We start from the raw sequence: 22,115 nt of genomic DNA on the forward strand, positions 1-22,115 counted from the left end.
GAGTCAGTGTAATCTGGATGGCATTACAAAAGGTTATTTGTTAGCTCATGCAAGAAACTGCATGTGGCAAATTTCAATAATTTTTTATTTATTTTTTTTTCTCGCAAAGGGATGGAAAGCCTGTTTCTCCCGGGCAGAAAAGTGTCTCTTTCCTTAACAACAACATAAGCCCCAATGTTTCATCCAGTATGAATGGTAGGTTTCAGATCTTAAAGGGGTTACCTGTGTAAAACAAAAAGTTCACGGTCTCTTATTCTGCATATAATTGCAACATTGTTTTATGTTTTAAGGTTTTCTTAAAGGAGAAGATCCAAGAGATACAGAGCGTCTTGCAGCACTTTGTCCTTTAGAGGTAAGTTTAAGAAATACAGTTGCTGTACATTCCATTGATGTGCTTGAATTTAAAAGTGTTCTACTTTTGCATTTATTGTACTTTCTGTATAGAATTGCCACGCAAAGAAAGAAAGAAAGAAAGAAAGAAAGAAAGAAAGAAACATTTAATTGGTCTGTCAATGACATATGGTTACAGTGATTTTTAGCAATTTTCTGTATTGTTAATTCAATTCAATTTTATTTATAGTATCAAATCATAACAGAGTTATCTCGAGACACTTTACAGATAGAGTAGGTCTAGACCACACTATAATTTACAAAGCCCCAACAATTACAGTAATTCCCTCAAGAGCAAGCATTAGCAGTGGCTATTGCGAGAGTGGCAAGGAAAAACTCCCTTTTAGGAAGAAACCTCGGCAGACCCAGACTCTTGGTAGGCGGTGTCTGACGGGGCCGGTTGGGGGTGTGATGGCGATAATAGTTGCATAATGTGTTTGCAACCGTAATGCAAAGGTGAATTAATGTTGGTCAAGATAAATATTCTTAATCATCACAATAATATTGTGATCGCTGTCATCAAAGCTTGACTGTTTCCATCAAGCTAATGTCCGATAGCAAGCATCACTTTATTGCCCTCTTTGCTACCAAACAGCTGTCTACTAAAGCTTTGAATCTCGGATAAAAGGTGATTGCACTATTGATGATTACATTGACTATGCAGGAGGAGATCATCAAGCTGGATCTGGAGAAGCTGCAGTCAGGAGGTCTGGGTTTCTCTGTGATTGGAGGGGAAAGGGGGATCTTTGTCAAATCCATCACACCAGGAGGAATAGCAGAGTCCTCGGCCAAACTGCAAGTGGGAGACAGGCTGCTGAAAGTGAGTCATGTTTGACATTTGATGCTCAGAATTTAAGGTCATATTAATAAATGTAGTTTTTTTTGTTAAACAATGTTTAATGCATATTGTTAATTTACTGTTAAAATATTTGCCATTTTAACGCCTGACCTCTGCCTACACTATGAACTTAACACAAATAAAATAACAAAAATGGGCGCCTGGGTAGCTCACCTGGTAGAGCGTGCACCCATATATAGACTCCGACCTGCGGCCCTTTGCTGCATGTCATTCTTCCTCTCTCTCCCCTTTCATGTCTTCAGCTGTCCTATCAAATACAGGCCTAAAACATTTTTTCCGCAATGCTGCGTGCTTTGTTTTTGAGCCCCACATGTATTAAATACTGCGATTATTGTATCCGTCTTCTTGCAGGTGAATGAAGAACTAATGACAGGTGTGTCCCACACCAAAGCTGTCACCACCATCCGTAAAGCTAAAGGCCTGGTACATCTTATAGTTTCCAGACCGCCAGACCAGAACCCAAACACATACCTGGCCTATCTGCCCATCAACTCTGACAAGTGCAATGGAAACACAGGTACATGCAGAGACACAAAACGTGGATTTTCTATGCGTTTTAGTTACTTTTAATCATTAACAAAGATCTGATTTGTATTAATACTAGTGTTAATATTTGTGATAATCTGACACTCCTTCATGTTGCTTCTAGATCTGAGTGAAGACAGTGGAGCGAAGACTAAGCTGTTTACTCTCCATGATGAGCTGAAATCTGGCGGCTTCCCTCCCATACCACCAATAGGTAATAACATACTGGCTCGAAAATGTACTGAAAATTGCAGGAGAGCAATGTTGAATGTCGTGTAATTTTACTACCTGAATTTAGGTTAATTATTAGTTAGTTATTTAAAGTAATTAGTAAATTTAAATCAAAACAAAATTGTAAACTTCACAAACTCGACTACGTTCCCATGTTTCACAGACTATGAAGATGATCCACTAGGACAGAATAGAGAGACGGAGCACAGCGCAGAGCTTTCAGAGGACACCGACTGCGATGGGTCTTCTTTACCTGAAGACTCCCCTGAGGTGCAAATCAAATCTATCAGAGTTGATGAAACATAAAACTGTACGCAGGTTAAGTCTAATGAATATATATTTTTTTATTCTTTCACAATAGAGTTCCCGGAAAGTGGAATGGCAAGAGGAGAACGTTGACGATCCAAGGAATGAAAAGTAAGATTTTGCATTATGTATACAACTGTTAGAATTAAGACTACGAATATATTCATAAACATAATTTTTTTTTGAATCAACAGCTATCTGCAAATGAGTGCTGTACAGCCAGAGGAAGATGAAATCACATGGGGAAGTGATGAACTGCCCATTGAAAACATGAACTCTGAGAGTAGTGAGTATGGAGTCTAGATAAAGAGGAAGTAGTCTATATCCACAACCTTCCACTTCCGACATTGTCCTGTTGCCGCCGGAAAATTCCGCTGTATGTCCCTCTTTTCGGCCGGATGTCCATTACCTTACCGCTTTCTTAGTTTTGTAATTTTAAACTCCGGTGGATTTATGAGGACTATGGTTAACTCCTCAGGTCTCTGCAGGGTAAATCCAGACAGCTAGTTGTCCAATCTGAATTTTCTGTTGTTCAACTAAAACAACTTTTGAATGTACACACATTCCACCAAAACAAGTATCTTCCCGAGGCTATTTTGCAGCGGCACCGGAGCTCCGTGAGGCGCTTAGCGCCGGCCATTACGATTGTGATTGGTTTAAAGACATGCCAATAAACCAGAGCATGTTTTTCTCCCATCCAATGCTATGTGGACTAGCCGGACCCTCCTCCGCAGCACTGTGAAGGAAGGTCTGGCAAAGCGAGACTAAAGAGGAAGTAATAGGTCACGGAAATGTTATGTGTGTGTGTGTGTGTGGGTGTGTGGTGTGTTGTCAGAAGTACACACCTGGATAAATAAAGCCTCATCATCTTTCGGTCACCTACGCAGTAGGGTTTTTGAAAACCGTAACCTGAAGATCAGCACCAAGGTGGCTGTTTACAACGCGGTATGTCTCTCCACTCTGCTTTATGGGGCAGAGTCTTGGACCCCATACCGCCAGCACATTACCAACCTAGAGGCCTTCCATATCCGCTGCCTACAGAAGATCCTCAGCTTGTCCTGGGAAGATCGAATCCCCCATACAGACATTCTCAGCAACACTGACTCAATTTGTATGGAAGCAGCGGTGGCCAAAAAACATCTGCGCTGGATAGGGCACACCATACGCATGCCTGAACACCGCCTGCCCCGTCAAGTCTTCTACAGTCAACTAATGGGCGCTAAACGCTCCGCCGGAGGGCAAAAGCGGCGTTTTACGGACTACACCAGGGACCTCCTAAAGCGAGCGAACATCCCTCTCACGCAGCTTGAATCTCTGGCACTTGATAAATCAGCCTGGCAGGTTACCTGTGCTAAAGTAGTCTCTCAGATACACCAAATCAGCCAAGACCGCCGAACCGAGAGGCGCATCCAGAGACACCAGCGGGCAGCTGGTACGCCCCTGGCATCTGGTTTCCCCTGCTCCATCTGCGGACAAGTGTGCGGCTCAAGGATCGGACTCTACGTCCACGAGAAGTGGCACCAGCGAACACAATGTCGCTGAACACCCCCCCCCACCCCTGGAGCAAGCGTCATCATCGAACACGAAGGACAGCTAAGAGAGAGTGTGTGTGGGTGTGTGGTGTGTTGTCAGGCCATTACTTTTGTAATTATGAACTATGTTTGTTATTCTGCTTTAACAGTTTTGTTCCTTCATTCAGATGGGGCAATCATCACAGAGGACGAGCTGACCTCCTTGCCCCTCGTCAAAGTGGTCCCTGATGGCCAGTACACTGGACCAAAGCTCAACACTGTGGTCCGCATGATGAGGGGGCTTCTGGAGCAGAAAGTCCCTCTGCAGGAGTTTGAAGTAAAAATCCACTTTGAATCTCAATGTGAAATGAATTAATTGCAATTCATTCGAATTTTATGAACACCTGCTGTGTTCTTGCTGGCAGAATCTTCAGAATCTGCAGCCACTGGACGACTGTTTGATCGGTCAGACGAAGGAAAACAAGAAGAAGAATCGCTACAAGAATATTGTTCCCTGTAAGAAAAGACTCAAATGTGTTATTTGTACAGCGTATGATAACCGAAAACTTGAAGGCATTTGGATACTTAAAACAGTGGTTCTCAAACATTTTCACATCAAGGACCTCCTAAACTGACACAAATTAGACCACAAACCCCAATCTGATAAGACTTTGTCCCAGGGTCCCCTACCTGAGAGAATTTTAGCTTTTAGATGTTTTGTAACAAAAAATGAGTGAAACCCATAAGCAAAAGAGTCATACAATCTGTCATCGTGTTACTTATGGATGAAATTAAAGTGAAAATAAATGATTCCCCTTTTTGTTGGGGACCCCCTGGAACCCCTTCAAGGAGCCCTACTTTGAGAACCACTGACTTAAAATGTTGCACATGATTTTGAAATATGATTTTTGTGTATGTATCTCTTCTAGTTGACACAACGCGAGTTGTGCTGGGCAAAGACGGCGGCTACATCAATGCCAACTTCATCAAGATGCCAGTGAAGGATGAGAACTATATGTACATTGCATGTCAGGGTCCCTTACCCACCACTCTGGGTGACTTTTGGCAAATGGTCTGGGAGCAGAAGTCTAATGTGATCGCCATGATGACCCAGGAGGTAGAGGGAGGGAAAGTGAAATGTCAGCGGTATTGGCCCGACACGCCGAGGACTGCCGAGATGGTGGACGACCGGTTACAGATCACCCTGATCAAAGACCAATATCTCGACAACTTTTCCATCCGACTCATTGAGGTTAAAGATGTCCAGGTTAGTTTATATTCAGACTAAAGCGTGATGTATGCTTCTGCGTTAAATTTATGCCGTGGCTACGTACATAGGTATGTGGAGACACAGACCTACGGCGTTGCCTGACGTGCACTTCTTGAAAAATGTAACTATGTGTCGCGGCGACGCGCGTCATTTGGCCCGTGGCTTGGTATCGTTGCATTTCCCCCTACTCATTTCCTGGTTCTCCTTCTCTGTTAAAACAACATAAAATCAAGGAGAGGGTTAACTTTTCCGACCGTGGTCAAAAAACACAAGGGAGACACTTTGTTTCTCTCACTATGTCTCTAGAGCGCATGTGTCAAACTCAAGGCCCGGGGGCCAAATCCGGCCCATTGCAGATTTAGATCCGGCCCGTATATAAATTTGGGTTCACAATAAATGTTGGCCCTCCTAGTTCTGCGCCAAACCACAAACACAGGAAAGTGTTTTTTAAAACTGCAATTATATGACATTCAAAGCAGAATATGGCAGATTTGCCGACTCTGAGACTCAGAAATCCCCCCCAGAAGCAGCAGAAAGTTTTCATATTCAGGCTGTGAAACAGGTTGTTGTTAAAAAACAATTATCATTGTTTTGCTTGATTTGCTAAATTCTATGATGGCTAAGGAACTCTTTTGATGACTTTTGTAGGGCTTTATGTCAACAAAAATGCGACAAAAAGCGTACAAAAATGTTGGGAAAAGCAACAAATTTACAAAAAGGTGACAAATGTCTGAGGAAAAAAATGAGGAAAAAAGCTAACAAAATGTTTAAAAAAAAAAAAAACATGCAGTAACAAAAGCATGTCAATAAACTCTACATGTCTGGCCCTTGGTGTGATTCTCTTTTTCCAGTGTGGCCCTTAGTGAAAATGAGTTTGACACCCCTGCTCTAGAGTCACTACTCGCTCCGAAACTAATCACCGTCACTCTCTCAATCGCTCTGCCACACGCGTGCCAGCCTTGCTATTCTCTTAAAGAGTTCGACGCACATGCCAACGCACAAGTATAAACTTCTGGCCACTTATGTAGGCTACGGCGAAAGCTCTGCGTGGAGCCTCCGCAGAACCATAAATCACGCTTTAAACTCATATACACTTATAATAGACACATTAACTTAAGAGTTTCTCCCTCCTCAGACCAATGAAATACAGCGTGTAACTCATCTGAACTACACGGGATGGCCGGACCACGGGACGCCCTCACAACCCGAGCAGTTGCTCACATTTATTTCCTACATGAGGCACGTTCATCGATCGGGGCCCATAATCACTCACTGCAGCGCGGGCATCGGTCGATCAGGAACCCTCATCTGTATAGACGTGGTTCTGGGTCTCATCAGTAAAGATGCTGATGTAAGTAGACAGTCTTTCATCTTGTTTATATTGTTTATGAGGAGGCTTCTGTTCTTATTTGTGTTCTTTCTGTTCAGTCGGATCACAATCTAAAACACTTTCTTGTAGTTTGATATTTCAGATGTGGTAAGGACCATGAGACTTCAGAGACAGGGAATGGTCCAGACAGAGGTGAGTTTTAATGTTTGCTTTTAGTATCAAGTAGCTTAACTCTCAACTGTTTTGATTGGACACCTCTTTGGTTCATATTTTTTCATACATTTTCCCTTTTCTTTTCTTTTTACAGGACCAATATATTTTCTGCTATCAAGTGATCCTCTATGTCCTTAGATGCCTTCAAGCTGAGGAAAACATCTCAGGATAGTAGAAACCAGATACCACCATCATGCAGAGGCTGGGGGACTGTTTCACAAAAGCAAAACAGAAATGGATGAGAGTTGACACAGGCAGAAATTGCCAAATTACACTACATGTTTTTAAAATGCCTTAAACTATTCAGTTACTTGAGAGTAAATCCTTTACAGAAGTCTATATTTTTATGTTTGCTTTTTGAGTTCTCTCTCTCTCTCTCTTTGGCTGCTACTCCTTTTTCAATGCATTTATGAGAATTGCTGATTGTATTTCTTATTGTCACATACAAGAGAACACTAATGGGTTTTTTTTTCTCCAGATTCTTGGATATTCTAAAATAATTATGAAAGTGATCAATGATTTCATATTTTATGTGGAACAAAATTTTACTTTGTGTATTGTAAGTCCTATTTTGATGCTGGAACATGCCTTGACAGAATACTATGTCAGTATTTGCTTTGTAAAGCTATTATACAGTAATTGCTCACTGCCTGAGGTAAATGAGATTTAAAGTGTACATATTCATCTCCTGAAAATTAAACTGATACATTTTAAATGTTATGTGGGGCAAAGTTTCTTTTTTTAAAAAAAAAAAAAGTTTTCTTTTAGAATTTGAGTGCATACTTTTGAAAACACCTTATTGTTATTATTTACCCTATGTAAAAGATTGGCATCCCATTCTAATTTATAGGGACATTAACCTAGTACAGCTGTTCCAAGCTTGCTGACTATTAAAACCATTGAAAGGTACAAGGAAGAGAAGCTACAACTTGTGCACTTTTATATGTTGACTTGCAAATTACACAACTACATATACGTAACATAAGTTACTGTATATAAATGCAATAATGAAGCTCATAATGTTGAATCTATGCTGAGGCTGTCATGGGAAGTGTTAACTTCTTATATTTGGAGCTATAGTTTGTGATGGTAATCTGACTCCATATAAAGATTGAGGACATTTAAACTTTTTTTGCCAAGCTATTGCATGTGGATGTATATTTTACAGGTGCTCGTTTTACCTGTAAGTAGTCGTTAAACATAACTGTCCTGAATGAATACACACACCTGAGCTATCTGATGGAACAGTGTTATAATACACATACTGCTGCAGAAGTTGCTGCACAGATGGGTATCTCGCATTTTCACCACCATGTGGTGCCAAAATTCATTATCATACCACTAAAATAATCCTGGAAATATTGCCATGTGTCAAAGTATTTTCATGGTAGTTAATAACTTAATGGCTGTTCAGTTGCCCATTTAAACAAAACTTGAGCATTTCCTGTTTGGAGCGAAATGCTCGGAGTAAATTTAAGCTGGGCTTTCATTGTGAAGGGTAGACACGGAAGAAGTGAAGCCAGCATGTTTGTTTTTCCTCAATCTTTATTGTTGCTTCGTTTCATTCTTATTAATTAATATTCAACGCTGTTCAAATTCCAAACCCTAAATTCATAGGGTACCCAGGAAGCCAAGTGTGAAGTATATTGGATGAACGTTTGTCTAGATATTTAAAAGACAATGGAAGGACACACACACACCCACACACACACACACACACACACACACACACACACACACGGTCCCCGCTTTTGCTTAGTGTTAGCCAAATAATTTGGTAAACACTTGTTTGAGAATAAATGGGAGATTTAAAGTGCAAAGCAAAGAAACCTACTTAATTTTTTCAGACCACTCTGTCCTGGTTTAACTTATTAGTGTGACTGAAAATATTAATTAAATTGAAGTTCCAAGTTGACATAAAAAACACATGGTGTGCCTTGAAAATTGGCTAAACGTCTTCAGTTTTTGTGGACAGCTCCCCCCTTCTTGATAAAATGTTTTACACTTCTTTGTATTAACGTTGCGGTAACATACTCATTGTGTTTAAACGACACAGACTTAATTTGCAATTTCTTTCTAACTGAACACAACTTTTAAAAAGGCAGTGACAGTCTGAAAATGAGCACTATGCAGCAGGCACAATTCAGTGACACTTATAGTAATTTAGCTTGTAAGGTTGGTGTGACTGCCCATGTTGGATTTAAGGGAATGAAAAAGCGGATAAAGCAGCAAAACATGTTTTGAAGAGTGGGAGTAGTCACAAACTTTATGCTAAAAGAAACAGACACAGCCACAAAAATTTGAATTCCACAAATATTTTTTTCTTTTTAAAAGCCACATGGAGGACTTTGCTCTTGTAATGCAAGATGATCACTTACTCAAAATGTTAATTTTCTATGTTCAATGTAAATAAAAACAATAAAAACTCTGTTATCCATACATCATTACTATTCACATCATTCATAATGCCATATTTAAAAGATGTAATCAAAAATATATTCGTGTAAACCTTGGCAATGTAACCGTAATCAAAATAATCAAATTACACATTTTTTTCAAATGTTATCAGAGCTGGTTATAGTTACATAGTTTTTGTAATCTTATTTTGTAATCCCAATTACATGTAATCCGTTACCCAACTCATACACACGTGTGTGTGTGTGTGTGTGTGTGTGTGTGTGTGTGTGTGTGTGTGTGTGTGTGTGTGTGTGTGTGTGTGTGTCCGCGCGCGCGCGCGTGCGTGTGCGTCAGAATGTTTGTGTAGTTGAGTGTATCAAGGAATTACAAAAGCTAAACTGTCGATACTGTCTATGATCGATACCGGTACGCAAAATTACGAATCCCACTATGGCCACGCCAAGACCAGCCCTACGAAGCAGCTCGATTGGTTGGGGTTAGGCATTTCACCTCGAGTGGTTAAGGTTAAGGTTAGGGTTAGGGGATTGGTCAGGGGATAGGACCTGTACATGTAAGCATGGACGCCTGGCCAATAATAGTGTCTGAACGCTATTGAAGGGCGGGTCTTGGCATGGCCATAGTGGGATTCGTAATATCCTATGGTAATATCGCTACCGGTACACAGCCATACTTTAACCGGAAGTTTACATATGACGTCACAACACGTTAAATGGAGGGCAGGAAGTGAATTTTTACAAACTGCAAGCTGACTGCAAGCACTATCGCAAACTCTCAAAAAATGCCTATGTTTTGCGTCGTTAACGGTTGCACAAATCGATCAGACCAACAAACCCAGATGGGATATCATCGAGTACCTAAAGTTGTTGTCAATAAGGGGGAAGAATGCAAGAAATTGACCGAAATACGTCGGAAGAAATGGCTAGAGAACCTTCCTCCGTCGGCAGGAACGCTTCATTCTCGTGTGTGCAGTGACCACTTCGTCGGAGGTAACGTGGTTTTTTTTTTTTTTATATGTAGCTAGCAAACAGTTTCCGTACTTTGTTACGTTAAAGGTATTGTTTTTTCTTTGCTTTGTCTTAGTTTTTTTTATGCACCTATGTAACTGAACAACGATATATAGCTAACACCAAAGTATACAAAGTTTTGCAGGATACAACCTTGCAGGTTTTGCACCTTTTGCAGGATACAACATGGTTTCATGTTGGTATTGTTCTCTTTCTAGGCTGCCCTAGTGCTTTATACGACGTCGAGGCTGTAGACTGGGTTCCTACACTTAACCTCCATACTCAGAAAGGTAAGCCCTTGTCGGCATGGCGACTACCAGACGAGATGATTTTTTTTTATATTGATGCTTAAAGAGACAAATAAACAAAATATCATACACTGTCATGGTATGACAATACAGTTTTCCATACAAAAACAAGACCCATACATACAACAAAACAAAAGGAAAACTGTTCAGGATTTCCAGAAGCCAATCATTTTTTTGGTTATTTTTAATTATATGAAGTGATTTAAGGAGCACATCTATTTCTAACTTAATAATAATACATTTAATTTATATAGCGCTTTTCATGGACTCAAAGTCGCTTTACATGGGAGGTATATCACAAAAACAGAACAAAACACAACAAGATTCAGACACAGATGAAAAGGGAGGGGGTCGTGGGGCTAGGGATAGGCAGAGGTGAAGAGATGGGTCTTGAGGCGGGACTGGAAGATGGTGAGGGACTCAGAGGTGCGGATCTCTTGGGGGAGGGAGTTCCAGAGCCTGGGAGCTGCTCTGGAGAATGCTCTGTCCCCTAAACTTAAATACCTGGAAGGAAAAAATGTCTTTGAGTTGTGGACAAAACGAGACATTTGTGGATGTCATTTTGGGCTTTGGATAACACTGATGTTAACGGACAGACCCTTTTTCAAAATGTTCTGACATTTTATAGGCAAAACAACTAATTGATAAATTGAGAAAATAATCAACAAATTAGTTGACAATGAAAATAATTGTTAGTTTGCAGCCCTAGATTCTATGAGAAGCCAACTAGACCAAAATTGAATACTTCACTTGCACGTACACAAATGGTTAGTGAGGGATTATGTAATCAGATTAAAACGATATGCAACTATAGTCAACCCAGATTACATTTGAAAAAAATTGCAATTACATTATAGTTAAATTGTAGAGTTTTTTATTTACATAGAAAATGGAAGTTGAACATTTTCATTAAGTGATCCTCTTGCTTTACAAGAGAAAAATCCATCTGGCTAAAGGAAAAAAATACTAATGTTTAACCTAGTAATATTTAACGCATTTTTTAAATATCTCAATGGACAAAAATTTTAGCTTTTTAATACTTTTTGGCAAATTCCATATATGAAATGGACCAATAGAAAAAACAAACTTATTATTTTGATTTTATTTAAGGTAAAATGGTTCTTGTAAAATCCTTTCATCCAGTGTTTTCATTTATTTTTGATGTCAAAACTGCATTTCGTCACTTCTTTAAACTTGCTTATTATATGTCATTGTTGTTTTGAATTTGACTGTTGGAAAAACAAATCCTAACCGTCCCCTTATGATGACGAAGTTGCTGCTGTCAGGCGATTACGCTTGACGTTTCGTAACTGCGAGTTTGCTCCATGGTTTGGTTTGCTCTCGAATCATGGCTGAAGCGGAGAAACCTTCAAATGTTCCCTTTACCAACCCCCTGGTTGCTGTTGCCCCTTCAAAGGCTACCTTTACTAAATTTAGTGAGAATACATCTAAATGCAATATAAATGTATGTAAAATGGTAGTTAGAGGGTGTTAAACAAACAGCCTCATGAAACGCTTGCAAAAAATCCTAACAATACCAATCCCTACATACTACATATAATATTGTGTCCTGTAATTTTAAAAACTGTTGTGCGGTCTGACCCCTAGTCTAGACCGCAGACATCATAGAACTTGCATGTAGACCGCATTCATGCCACACTGAAGCGGCTGTCTGGTCTGAGTAGTACACAATACATAATCCAGAAATAAAAATCAAAAGAACAAGGTCAGATAATAGGAATGGTAACTACAGCCTGATCAAATGACCTCTATATTTCCATTTTATTCTTATTACCCATTATTCCCATAAATTCCGGTAATTCCCATGGAATTTTCCACCATGACTATTCCCAGAATTTTGTAACCCTAAGGCATACACTAAGATATCAGTTTGTTTTCTATACCTAAATAATCTAATCCAACCACCCTTCAATAGTTTTGTCAACCTCTATTTATATACATGGAGAGGATGGTGGCATCTGTTGTACCTACTTGTCTAGTGTTTACTCTCCTAGTACGTAACTCTGACTGGCCATACTTGTTGTGTTTGTCAGAAAACTCTGTGGACTTCAGTTTGACTGTCGCAGACCATGCTGGCACCTCGAGTTCTGCACATCCCCCTGACCCCAAGGGCTCCTCAGTGCATACAGAGTGTGATGACCCTTTACTACATGAACATGATTATTGCAAGACGGCCGGCACAAAAGATGTGGAGGATGAGACCGTTCAGTGTGATGAGATTGGGTACGTCATTCTTCAAAAAGACCAGGATACTTTGGTCAACACTGGTATAAGTCTGAAAGTATTTAACATCCTTGTGTCAACGCTGAAAGGGCATGCTAGCACGTCTTTCCCAATGTCTGTGCGAGATCAAGTTCTCATGACACTTATGAAATTGAAGACCAACCGTGTGATAGGTGATCTGAGCAAACAGTTTTGTATATCGCAGAGCGTGGCTAGCAGTATAATCTCATATTGGATTGACAAACTGGAGGAAGTTTTGCACCCTCTAGTTCCATGGCTTCCAAAAGAGACTATTCGAGCAACCATGCCTGAAACATTTCAGAAGACATTTCCTAATACAACATGTATCATACGCTGCAGTGAGTGCCTTTTACAAAAAACCCAAACCCTCAGTTCAAGGGGGGAATCGTACAGCCTTTATTATGACAGAGTGAAATATCTGGTTGCTGTTGCCCCTTGTGGCCTAATCATGTTCATCTCTGCAGCTTATGGATGCAGATGCAGTGACAGATGTATAACCTTGGACTCAGGAATATTAGACCACTTAATGCCTGGAGATGAGGTCATGGTAGATGAAGGCTCTGGCATTAAAGATTTACCATCAGGGAAAGAGATAAAATTAATAATGCCCAGTTTCACAGCACCAGAGTGCCCTACACACACTACTGCAGATCTAAGATTTAATGTTGAAAGAGCTCTCAGACGTTTAAAACTTTACAAAATACTATCGCGGATTGTTTCGGATACCATGGCTCTTAAAATAAACAAGATTCTAAGAATATGTTCTGCTCTTGTCAATTTAAGGGAGGATGTCATCCGTGAGCCACACTAATTTAGCATGTAATTCATGAGTGGACTGTATTTACATGGCCAAGAACATTATACAGGACCACCAAAAGAAATGGTGCAGTGATAACTTTAAAATCTATAATGGTTGAAAAAAATGATGGGAACAAAACTTTCAGGGGGTTGTGGATTTTATGTAAATGAGGTATGATGAAAGCAGTGCAAATATATGTAAATATATATATTTTTTTATTTCTTGTTTTTATCTCTTGGAAATTCTTTTTTCATTTGGATATTTTAAAAAATGTGTCCATTTGTAAATTGGTGGCAAGCATATACAGTTGTCCTTAACTTCAATGTTTCATCCCACCAGTGCATTTTCTTATGTTATTGTATATTTCTTCTTTTATTATATGCACAATTGAAGAATTAAAGAGCTGTATGTCTTTGCATGTTTGTTCTGTTGTACAGAATTTCAATGCACTTTGGGCCATCACTTTATAAAAAAAGCCACCTTTCATATTTACATTACATTATTACACTATATTACATTTGTTTAACTTGTTTTGTTTGTGACATTGCCTTGATAGGTAGAGAATATGTAAATGCTGTTGTAACATTTAATGTCATCAGCTTTTTAAAGTATAACTAACATGTTATGTGAATCTTTTTGACTTTTAATTTGCATTAACCTGTAGCAAACATGTTGCATAGGTTTTTATTCTTAGAACAGAAATTAAACAACTGATCCTCAAACGCCTCATAATTATTTTTTATTTCACCTTTATTTTTACAGGCAAGTCATTACAGTTTTTTTTTCGATTGCTTAAGCACTATTTTGAAAACGGGGACAAGTTTTTCAAAACATTACACACAATTAGCAGAACACCTCAGACCCTTTGCAAAATGAAACACTCTTGCAAAAACTATACACTAATTTATAAAAAACATTTTGTTACCACATGAAATACACCTTTCATATGACTTAATTCTGGTTGAACCAGTTACACACCGCTGTTGCTAATCTAAAACACCTTTTGCTATTCTACTTCTCAGTGATTAGAGTACTGTAAATGAAGTACACGGAGAAAGTGCAAATATACAGTAAGTTCACCAAACACTACACAAGACCAATGCTGCAGACTAAGGAAAATATAATTTATTTCTCTCCGTATAATTAATTGCACAGTTTCTCCCGCTACACTGTATGTTGTTCTGATCGTGAGGCATTATAGCACTTTCCAAGTAAGTAAGGTGTTCTTGATGACAACCTGGGTCTTGATGCACCTGCAATGATGCCATTTATAGTATGGTTAGCATCCCCTCACTTACTATTGACAACTTTTAGACATCAACATAAGTATAACCACAAATACCAATAAAATCACTGTATTTGTAAGAGGCGATTCACAACATAAGCCCTGACGTGGACCACGGAGGTTAATATGAAAGTAGAAAAATAGAAAAAGTAAGATAAGTGTAACATAAAGAAGTTTAACACATCACAAGACCTATATATATGTCAATGCACAAGACCTGCCGCAAAGAAGTAAACAACAAGCCTCCTTCGATCAAAGCGGAAGTGACTAGACCAGGACCGGACGTGACGTTCGGACTTCTCACTGCAAGTTAAATGGCAGCCTACATATCTGCCACGCTTTCCTTGTGAACTGCTGTTTTACACACTTTTCTCTCAAAAATACTCGCAAATATCATCTTAAACCATGTCCGGGCGACAAAACAACAAACTGCCAAACAATTTACCACAACTGCAGAATCTCATTAAAAGAGATCCACAGTCGTACGTAGATGAGGTAAGTGAAGTTAACCAGGAGTGCTAAAGTTATTAGCTAGTAAAGCTGTTTGTGGATTTGCAGCAGGGCATTCAATATACTGCAGTAATGAATCACTTGTGATTTCTGCACAGTTTCTGCAGCAGTACCGACACTACCAGTCCAATGTACAGATCTTCAAACTGCAGCCTGACAAGCCGAACAAGGAGCTGGCAGATCTTGTCATGTTTCTCGCTCAGGTAACGTACTGCGTGTGTTTACGCTTGTAACCACTAGTGAACCTATGTATTTCTGATCAGCACTGGTGGAATAAGTTCTTTAGATCCTTTATTAAAGTATTAATAACATGCTGTGAAAATACTCCACTACAAGTAAAAGTTCTGCATTAAAAACCTTACTTAAGTAAAAGTACGCAGTAATGTTCCCTGTGAGTGTTTTACTATTATACATGATGTTTTTGGGCTAATATTACTCCTGCAAATGTAATAACTTGTATGTTGCATTTTGCTGCTGTAGATGTTTAAGGTTGTGCTAATTGTAACTCATTATTATACTTTTGGGTAGTTTAATCAACAGCAATGCATCATGTTCTATAAGATCAACAAATGTTTGTAGCATCACTGTCCTGTGAGAACCACCTATCTCTCAAAGTCAACTATTTATGAGCTCAGAAAAACAGCCCCGTTTTCAGCTTTGTGATGATGCATTTTCCAGATGATTCATTTACCTGAAGAAGTACAACAAATTCCCTTAATAGGGAACACGCCAACCTTCAGTTCATCACGGACATTCAAAATAATTCAATTTGGAGATACGTGGTTTTCGCTGGACAGGAAAGAGATGAAAAATTGTCATCTGAAAAGTAACTAAAGCTGTCAGACAAATGTAGTGGAGTAAAAAGTACAATATTTCCCTCTGAGATGTAGTGGAGTAGAAGTATATAGTAAATTAAAATGGAGATACTTAAGTAAGGTACAAGTAGCTCAAGTTTGTACTTAAGAACAGTACTTGAGTAAATGTACTTAGTGAGATTCCGGCAGTAATGTGAATTGTAGTACCTTCTATGTGTTGTGTAGTTACAGTTCTTCTTGTCCTTCAGGTTTGCCACTGCTACATGCAGCACATGACCACCTTTCCACAAGAGCTGTCTGGGTTATTGATGAGTCACCACACAATGCTAGAGCCAGACCTAAGAATGGTAAGATGATATGTGACTATCCACATTAAGTAATTGATCATACTTGCAACATATGAGTTTGTCGACATTTATACAAATGACATGTCTTTAGCGTTGAAATGTTTTTGTGTGTGTTCCTGTCTTTGTCAGACTTTCTGCAAGGCGCTGATTCTTTTGAGGAATAAAAATCTGATCGACCCAACCTGCCTCCTGGAGCTCTTCTTTGAGCTGCTGCGATGTCACGACAAACTTCTCAGAAAGGTTATAGAACAGCACAGCCCTCAAAATATCTACAGCAGCTTTTTCCAATCTCAGAACCCATCGGCTATCGGTCTGAAGATGATATTGCCTCTGGGGGGGTTTCCGGTGTAGTCAGCAGATATCTGGGCCAAGACTTCCTCCTCCAAACTTTACAAAAGGAAACCCTATACCAAAATCTTGTCCCCTTACAGATTCATTGCTATATGTATTGTATGGCATTGAATCTACAACTCTGACTAACGGACCAATGCGTTTCTTGGGTTGTCTGTGTTTCTGTATCATGTTTAGTTGTCAACTTTTTAATCTTGTGCTCATTTGTTGTTTCCCTCTTCCTCCTTTTCTCTCTCCACAGACTCTGTACACACACATTGTAACAGATATCAAAAACATCAATGCCAAGCACAAGAACAACAAGGTTAACACAGTAAGTACACATACATGTGTTACGTATGCCATGTTTGACTGTGTGTAATAATGTGTGATTACAGCATCTTAAAAAAACAGTGTGTTATAATGTTGTGTGTTTCAGACATTACAGAACTTCATGTACACCATGCTGAGAGACAGTAATCCCTTAGCAGCAAAGATCTCGTTAGATGTAATGGTGGAGCTATACACAAGGAACATATGGTGGGGTTTATTTGTACACTGGACATAATTTACAATACATTAATATTATTTTTCATTGCTTTAACCTGCATGTCTTTATGTTTGTGTCACAGGAATGATGCCAAAACAGTTAATGTCATTACAACAGCCTGCTTCTCCAAGGTGACAAAGGTATGTCGAAAGCAGTGCTTTTTTTATTATACATATGTGGCGACCCTGCACAACTTCATCTGCCTCTCTTCCCGTTTAGATCCTTGTTGCTGGTCTTAAATTCTTTCTGGGCAAAGATGAGGATGAGAAAAATGGAAGTGATTCAGACTCAGAGGCAAGTACTAAAAAAAAAAAAGTAGTGAGAAAGGATATTTTTCTCAGTCTAGAAGGGAGCAATTTTTTTGTTTGTTTAATGCTTATGTAAGATATACAAATGGGTTTGTTAAGAATCAGCCTTATCTTTCAGGCGGAGGGACCAACAGTCCGAGACCTGAAGGTGAGATACTCCACTGGCAAGAAAACCTCCAAAAACAAGAAGAAGCTGGAAAAGGCGATGAATGTCCTCAAGGTACCACTCGTATAACTAGTACAGAGGCAAGATTCATGTTGATACAGTTGTATTCAAATTAATTGACTTTATTCGTTTAACTCTTTGTCTAGAAACACAAGAAAAAGAAGAAGGTTGAAGTGTTCAATTTCTCTGCTATTCACCTAATTCATGATCCCCAAGGTAGGCAACTTGTCTTCTCCACAACTGCAGTACAAAGAATTAGTTTTAGGTCATTTGTGCTTCAATTTACAGAACAGTAAACCATCAAATATCACTGTTTATTAAGATTTCGCCGAGAAACTCTTGAAGCAGTTGGAAGACTCTAAAGAGCGCTTTGAGGTGAAGATTATGATGATGGAGTTCATATCCAGACTGGTTGGAATCCATGAGGTAAGTGACGTGGCTCTCACCAGTACGTTTGCACTCTAGTATGTGTTCACAGCTTGTTCCTGCTGTTGTCTTGCTGTCATTACATTTCTACCGGATATTGTAGCATATTGAGCATTGATAGTGATGTGCAGAATAAGCATTGCCAACATTCCTCAAGGGTAGTATTAGTCAATAACAGCATCTAAACATGTCTTGGACTCTGTATGGATTTAATATGACAATAAATGACATATTAATAAGATTTTTTTTTTTTATAACTTTATTTTAGGCGTTTTCAACCATACAGAAATGAACATACATACATACATACATACATACATACAAACTTGAAATATAGTCCCACATTGGTGCCATATGAATAAGATTTTATACTCTGTTCTTTTCCAGCTCTTCCTCTTCAATTTTTATCCCTTCGTCCAGAGGTTTCTACAACCACATCAAAGAGGTAAAGGACTCCAAAATAAGTAAATGAAGACTCTTGACATGTGTTGATGAGACTTGGTTGTATTTAAGCAAACTTTTGTCTCTCTAGAGGTGACAAAGGTTCTGCTGTGTGCTGCCCAGGCTTCACATCAACTCGTCCCACCAGAGGTACATTAAGATCTACAGGTGTAGCATGTTAGTTAACACGTGGATTTAACATAGGGATTCCAGTATAACCCTTCTCATGTGCTCTTACTCGTGCAGATCATTGAACCCGTAATCATGACCATCGCCAACAACTTCGTGACGGACAGAAACTCCGGGGAGGTTATGACTGTGGGGTAAGAAGCAGCCTTTCATCCAAAGTTTGTATGGACATGTAAAGGAAAAAATGTATATACAAATCCATACAGCTATTTTGTAACTACCAATTATTTTACTGTTATACTAAATCTGTGCCCCGTTTTGTACTTTGTACAGTATCAATGCCATCAAGGAATTGACAGCCCGCTGTCCACTCGCCATCAATGAAGACTTGCTGCAGGACCTGGCCCAGTACAAGACCCACAAGGACAAGAGTGAGTGACTGACTGCCATTCTGTTTTTTTTTTTTTTTTTTTTAATATAACTCTTTACAAGAATGCACTAAGTGAAGGAGGTGTGTGCATGTGTGTTCCCTCACAAAACAACATGATTTTGTTTGTATTTGTATTCAGATGTGATGATGTCTGCCAGAGGGCTGATCCAGCTGTTCAGGAGTCTCAATCCACAGATGCTGAACAAGAGGGACAGGGTGAGCCAACTGTGACTTTTACTGTAAACACTTTAAAACACTGTAAAAACTACTGTAACCCTAACCCAAAAAACTGAAATGTCTTTACATTCAACAACAGTGAGTATAGATTGGATACTAATGCATTACTATGTCTATAAAAATGTTATTAATTGTAAACCGTGCCTTGTTGTTCAGGGGAGACCCACAGAGGCGTCAACAGAGGCCAAGATCAAAGACTACGGTGAGCTCGAGGCTAAAGATTATATTCCTGGAGCTGAAGTCCTGGAGGTGGAGGAGGGGAACAAAGAGGGAGAGAAGGATGAAGGTGAGCAGCTATTTTTTTATTGAATCCGTAGGATTGGACTGCAGTGGCTGAACTGATTGTGTGTGTGTGTGTGTGTGTGTGTGTGTGTGTGTGTGTGTGTGTGTGTGTGTGTGTGTGTGTGTGTGTGTGTGTGTGTGTGTGTGTGTGTGTGTGTGTGTGTGTGTGTGTGTGTGTGTGTGTGTGTGTGTGTGTGTGTGTGTGTGTGTGTGTGTGTGTGTGTGTGTGTGTGTGTGGGGAGATGATCAATATTAGGCTAATGTGAATATTGTTCATATTTTACAACAGATGGCTGGGAGAGCGCCAGTATTAGTGATGATGATAATGAAGATGGGGAGTGGGTGGACGTTCACCACTCATCTGACGAAGACACAGGAGAAGTGGTGAAGATAAAAGTGTATAGCTTATTCAAATGCTGATGGTTAGTTACTGTATGTGTGTATTGTTTTAATATAAGAGTTATGTGTGTTTGTGTAAGGCGGAGAAGCTTCAGAATATGCCAGTCGAGGAAAGGAAAGCCAAAGCAGCGGCGGTCAGCGGCAGCAGGCTCCTCACTCAAGATGACTTTAAGAAGATCCGTCTGGTCCAACTGGCCAAGGAGGTCAACGCTGCGCCAGGCAAGGGCCAGAAAAGGAAAAATGTGGAGCTCGACGATGAGGACGAGAGCAGGTTTGAAAGCTATTTAACCGTAGAACTTAAAGCATCATTTACAAAGATGAATCAGAAAATGATTTATGGCCTAGTAAGTGGCACGTACAAGGAATTTGCCTTAGTTGTTGGTGCATACATAAACATTAAAATGAAATAAACAAACAATAAATACAGAAACAAATAACACTATATTGTCCACTATAACAACTATTTAACATTAAGAAAAGCAGATGTATGGATTTGTGCAGGATGTGCAAATACTGAGCGATGTGCACAAGTTCAGTATACCTAGAATGTGCAGAAAATAGGATGTAGGAACTTGTCTTCAGAATGTTTTTTGTGATTTCTTTTTTGGACAAAGAGATGATCATTCTAAGGTTGTTTTTTTTTCTCCATCCAAATCTTACAGAGGGGAGGTGCTGACCTTGAGGAATATTGAGAAACTGCATAAGAAACCAAAAGCAGACAAGGAAACGCGCCTGGCAACAGCAATGGTAAAACCTTTCTCTAAATGTTATGTTTTCTGAACTATTCTAAGAATTACTCATCCAGTAGAATCATGGCTGCAACACTGTTGACCCAAGAAAGTCAATTATGAGCAGTTTGTATATTGTGACACTACTGATGTGTAGGGCTGCAAATAACTATTCATCCGTTATATATTAGCCTGCTGATTATTTTCATTATTATATTGTTTTGGTCTATAAAATGTCAGAAAAAGGTTAAAAAGAAAAAAATATACATTTTACTATCATTAAACAAATATAAAGCAAATATTCACATTTGAGAAGCTGGAACAAGATCATTTATTTGCGTTTTTGATTCATTTTCTGTCGATCAACCAATTTATTAAGTGACTAACCCTTTAAGCTCTAATGATTTTCTCATGATTCTCCAGGCAGGGCGGCCCGACCGGAAGGATTTTGTCAGGAAGCGGACCAAGCTGAACCCACACGCCGGCACCACCAACAAGGATAAGAGGAAGACGAAGAACTTCATGATGATGAGACACAGTCAGAATGTCAGAACCAAAGGCAAACGTTCCTTCAGAGACAAACAGGTAAGTCATAAATGTCAGTAATAGCTACTGCATTTGACTGTAGATACATTGATTTTATTAAATATGAAGTTGCATTTCAACTGAAAATATTTTCATTTTCTTATCCAGATTGCTCTGCGGGATGCACTCTTGAAAAGGAAGAAGCAGTACAAGTAGGACACATGGACATAATGTTATATTTTCCTCGTGCTGGCCATCTGATGAGCATCACAGAGAATGTCAAATAATATTATACATCCATAAGTAGCCTGTAAAAAATGGTCAGTTTATTGTATTATTGAATGAACTGCATACATTTACTCTGTTCTAAAATAAACAATCTTTGATAATTATTGTGTGAAGGATTCTGTATGGGTATAGGCAAGGGTGTAACTTTGGTGTAAGAAGTGGGTGGGACACAAAACAGGGGTTCTGGGGGTCCTCCGCCAGAAAAATGTTTTAGATTTGAATCTCATTTCCTGAATTCTACATACATTTATGAAATAAATACATACATTTATGGAAATAAATAAAGTTGATCATAATGATAAATTCTGCCAGAAAGAATAGTACTAAACTATATATAAGAAAAAGATGTCTTACTTTCTTTATTGTTTAATATAGGGGTGATCGCCAAGACTTGAGAGAATCATTTTATAGAGTTAAAATTGTTCAAAATTTGAAAGTGGGGGGGCGGGGTCCCCAGTGGAAATTACACCCTAGGGTATACAGTAGAACT

The 22,115-nt window shown here is 39.2% G+C and overlaps 3 protein-coding genes across 5 annotated transcripts in view; all 3 read left to right on the forward strand.

The window, feature by feature from the left end:
• ptpn13 (protein tyrosine phosphatase non-receptor type 13) overlaps nt 1–7,355 on the forward strand; it is a 47,346-nt gene extending 39,991 nt beyond the window's left edge. For all 3 annotated transcript variants that reach the window (XM_028600846.1, XM_028600847.1, XM_028600848.1), the window contains 14 exons: nt 110–195; nt 291–352; nt 1,055–1,210; nt 1,601–1,766; nt 1,899–1,988; nt 2,169–2,275; nt 2,367–2,422; nt 2,506–2,597; nt 4,011–4,159; nt 4,248–4,338; nt 4,752–5,089; nt 6,228–6,443; nt 6,552–6,614; nt 6,730–7,355. In XM_028600846.1, the coding sequence (XP_028456647.1) occupies nt 110–195; nt 291–352; nt 1,055–1,210; nt 1,601–1,766; nt 1,899–1,988; nt 2,169–2,275; nt 2,367–2,422; nt 2,506–2,597; nt 4,011–4,159; nt 4,248–4,338; nt 4,752–5,089; nt 6,228–6,443; nt 6,552–6,614; nt 6,730–6,807 (1,750 nt within the window). In that variant the 3' untranslated portion in view covers nt 6,808–7,355. The remainder of the gene's footprint in view (nt 1–109; nt 196–290; nt 353–1,054; nt 1,211–1,600; nt 1,767–1,898; nt 1,989–2,168; nt 2,276–2,366; nt 2,423–2,505; nt 2,598–4,010; nt 4,160–4,247; nt 4,339–4,751; nt 5,090–6,227; nt 6,444–6,551; nt 6,615–6,729) is intronic.
• A 2,394-nt stretch (nt 7,356–9,749) lies between these two features.
• LOC114571160 (uncharacterized) lies at nt 9,750–14,151 on the forward strand. Its single transcript, XM_028601990.1, has 3 exons — nt 9,750–10,039; nt 10,276–10,347; nt 12,420–14,151. The coding sequence occupies exons 1-3, from the start codon at nt 9,832–9,834 to the stop codon at nt 13,439–13,441; spliced, it is 1,302 nt and encodes a 433-aa protein (XP_028457791.1). The 5' UTR covers nt 9,750–9,831; the 3' UTR covers nt 13,442–14,151.
• Nucleotides 14,152–14,936: 785 nt separating this feature from the next.
• Nucleotides 14,937–21,730, forward strand: sdad1 (SDA1 domain containing 1). Its single transcript, XM_028601438.1, has 22 exons — nt 14,937–15,209; nt 15,323–15,427; nt 16,288–16,386; nt 16,516–16,626; nt 16,979–17,050; nt 17,156–17,256; nt 17,349–17,406; nt 17,486–17,560; nt 17,693–17,794; nt 17,887–17,956; nt 18,063–18,166; nt 18,554–18,611; nt 18,699–18,757; nt 18,854–18,930; nt 19,070–19,167; nt 19,306–19,382; nt 19,560–19,689; nt 19,975–20,069; nt 20,165–20,355; nt 20,747–20,831; nt 21,236–21,397; nt 21,506–21,730. The coding sequence occupies exons 1-22, from the start codon at nt 15,120–15,122 to the stop codon at nt 21,551–21,553; spliced, it is 2,067 nt and encodes a 688-aa protein (XP_028457239.1). The 5' UTR covers nt 14,937–15,119; the 3' UTR covers nt 21,554–21,730.
• Nucleotides 21,731–22,115: the final 385 nt, after the last annotated feature.

Source organism: Perca flavescens, chromosome 16, assembly GCF_004354835.1.
Source record: "Perca flavescens isolate YP-PL-M2 chromosome 16, PFLA_1.0, whole genome shotgun sequence".
Classification (NCBI taxonomy): domain Eukaryota; kingdom Metazoa; phylum Chordata; class Actinopteri; order Perciformes; family Percidae; genus Perca; species Perca flavescens.

Bases quoted from the DNA above. Each gene is read 5' to 3' on its own strand.
- LOC114571160 (XM_028601990.1), top strand. From the start codon at position 9,832: ATGCCTATGTTTTGCGTCGTTAACGGTTGCACAAATCGATCAGACCAA. The intron at 10,040-10,275 runs GTAACGTGGTTT...TTCTCTTTCTAG, and splicing joins CAGTGACCACTTCGTCGGAG to GCTGCCCTAGTGCTTTATAC. The intron at 10,348-12,419 runs GTAAGCCCTTGT...TGTGTTTGTCAG, and splicing joins TAACCTCCATACTCAGAAAG to AAAACTCTGTGGACTTCAGT.
- sdad1 (XM_028601438.1), top strand. From the start codon at position 15,120: ATGTCCGGGCGACAAAACAACAAACTGCCAAACAATTTACCACAACTG. The intron at 17,051-17,155 runs GTAAGTACACAT...TGTGTGTTTCAG, and splicing joins AGAACAACAAGGTTAACACA to ACATTACAGAACTTCATGTA. The intron at 17,561-17,692 runs GCAAGTACTAAA...CTTATCTTTCAG, and splicing joins GAAGTGATTCAGACTCAGAG to GCGGAGGGACCAACAGTCCG.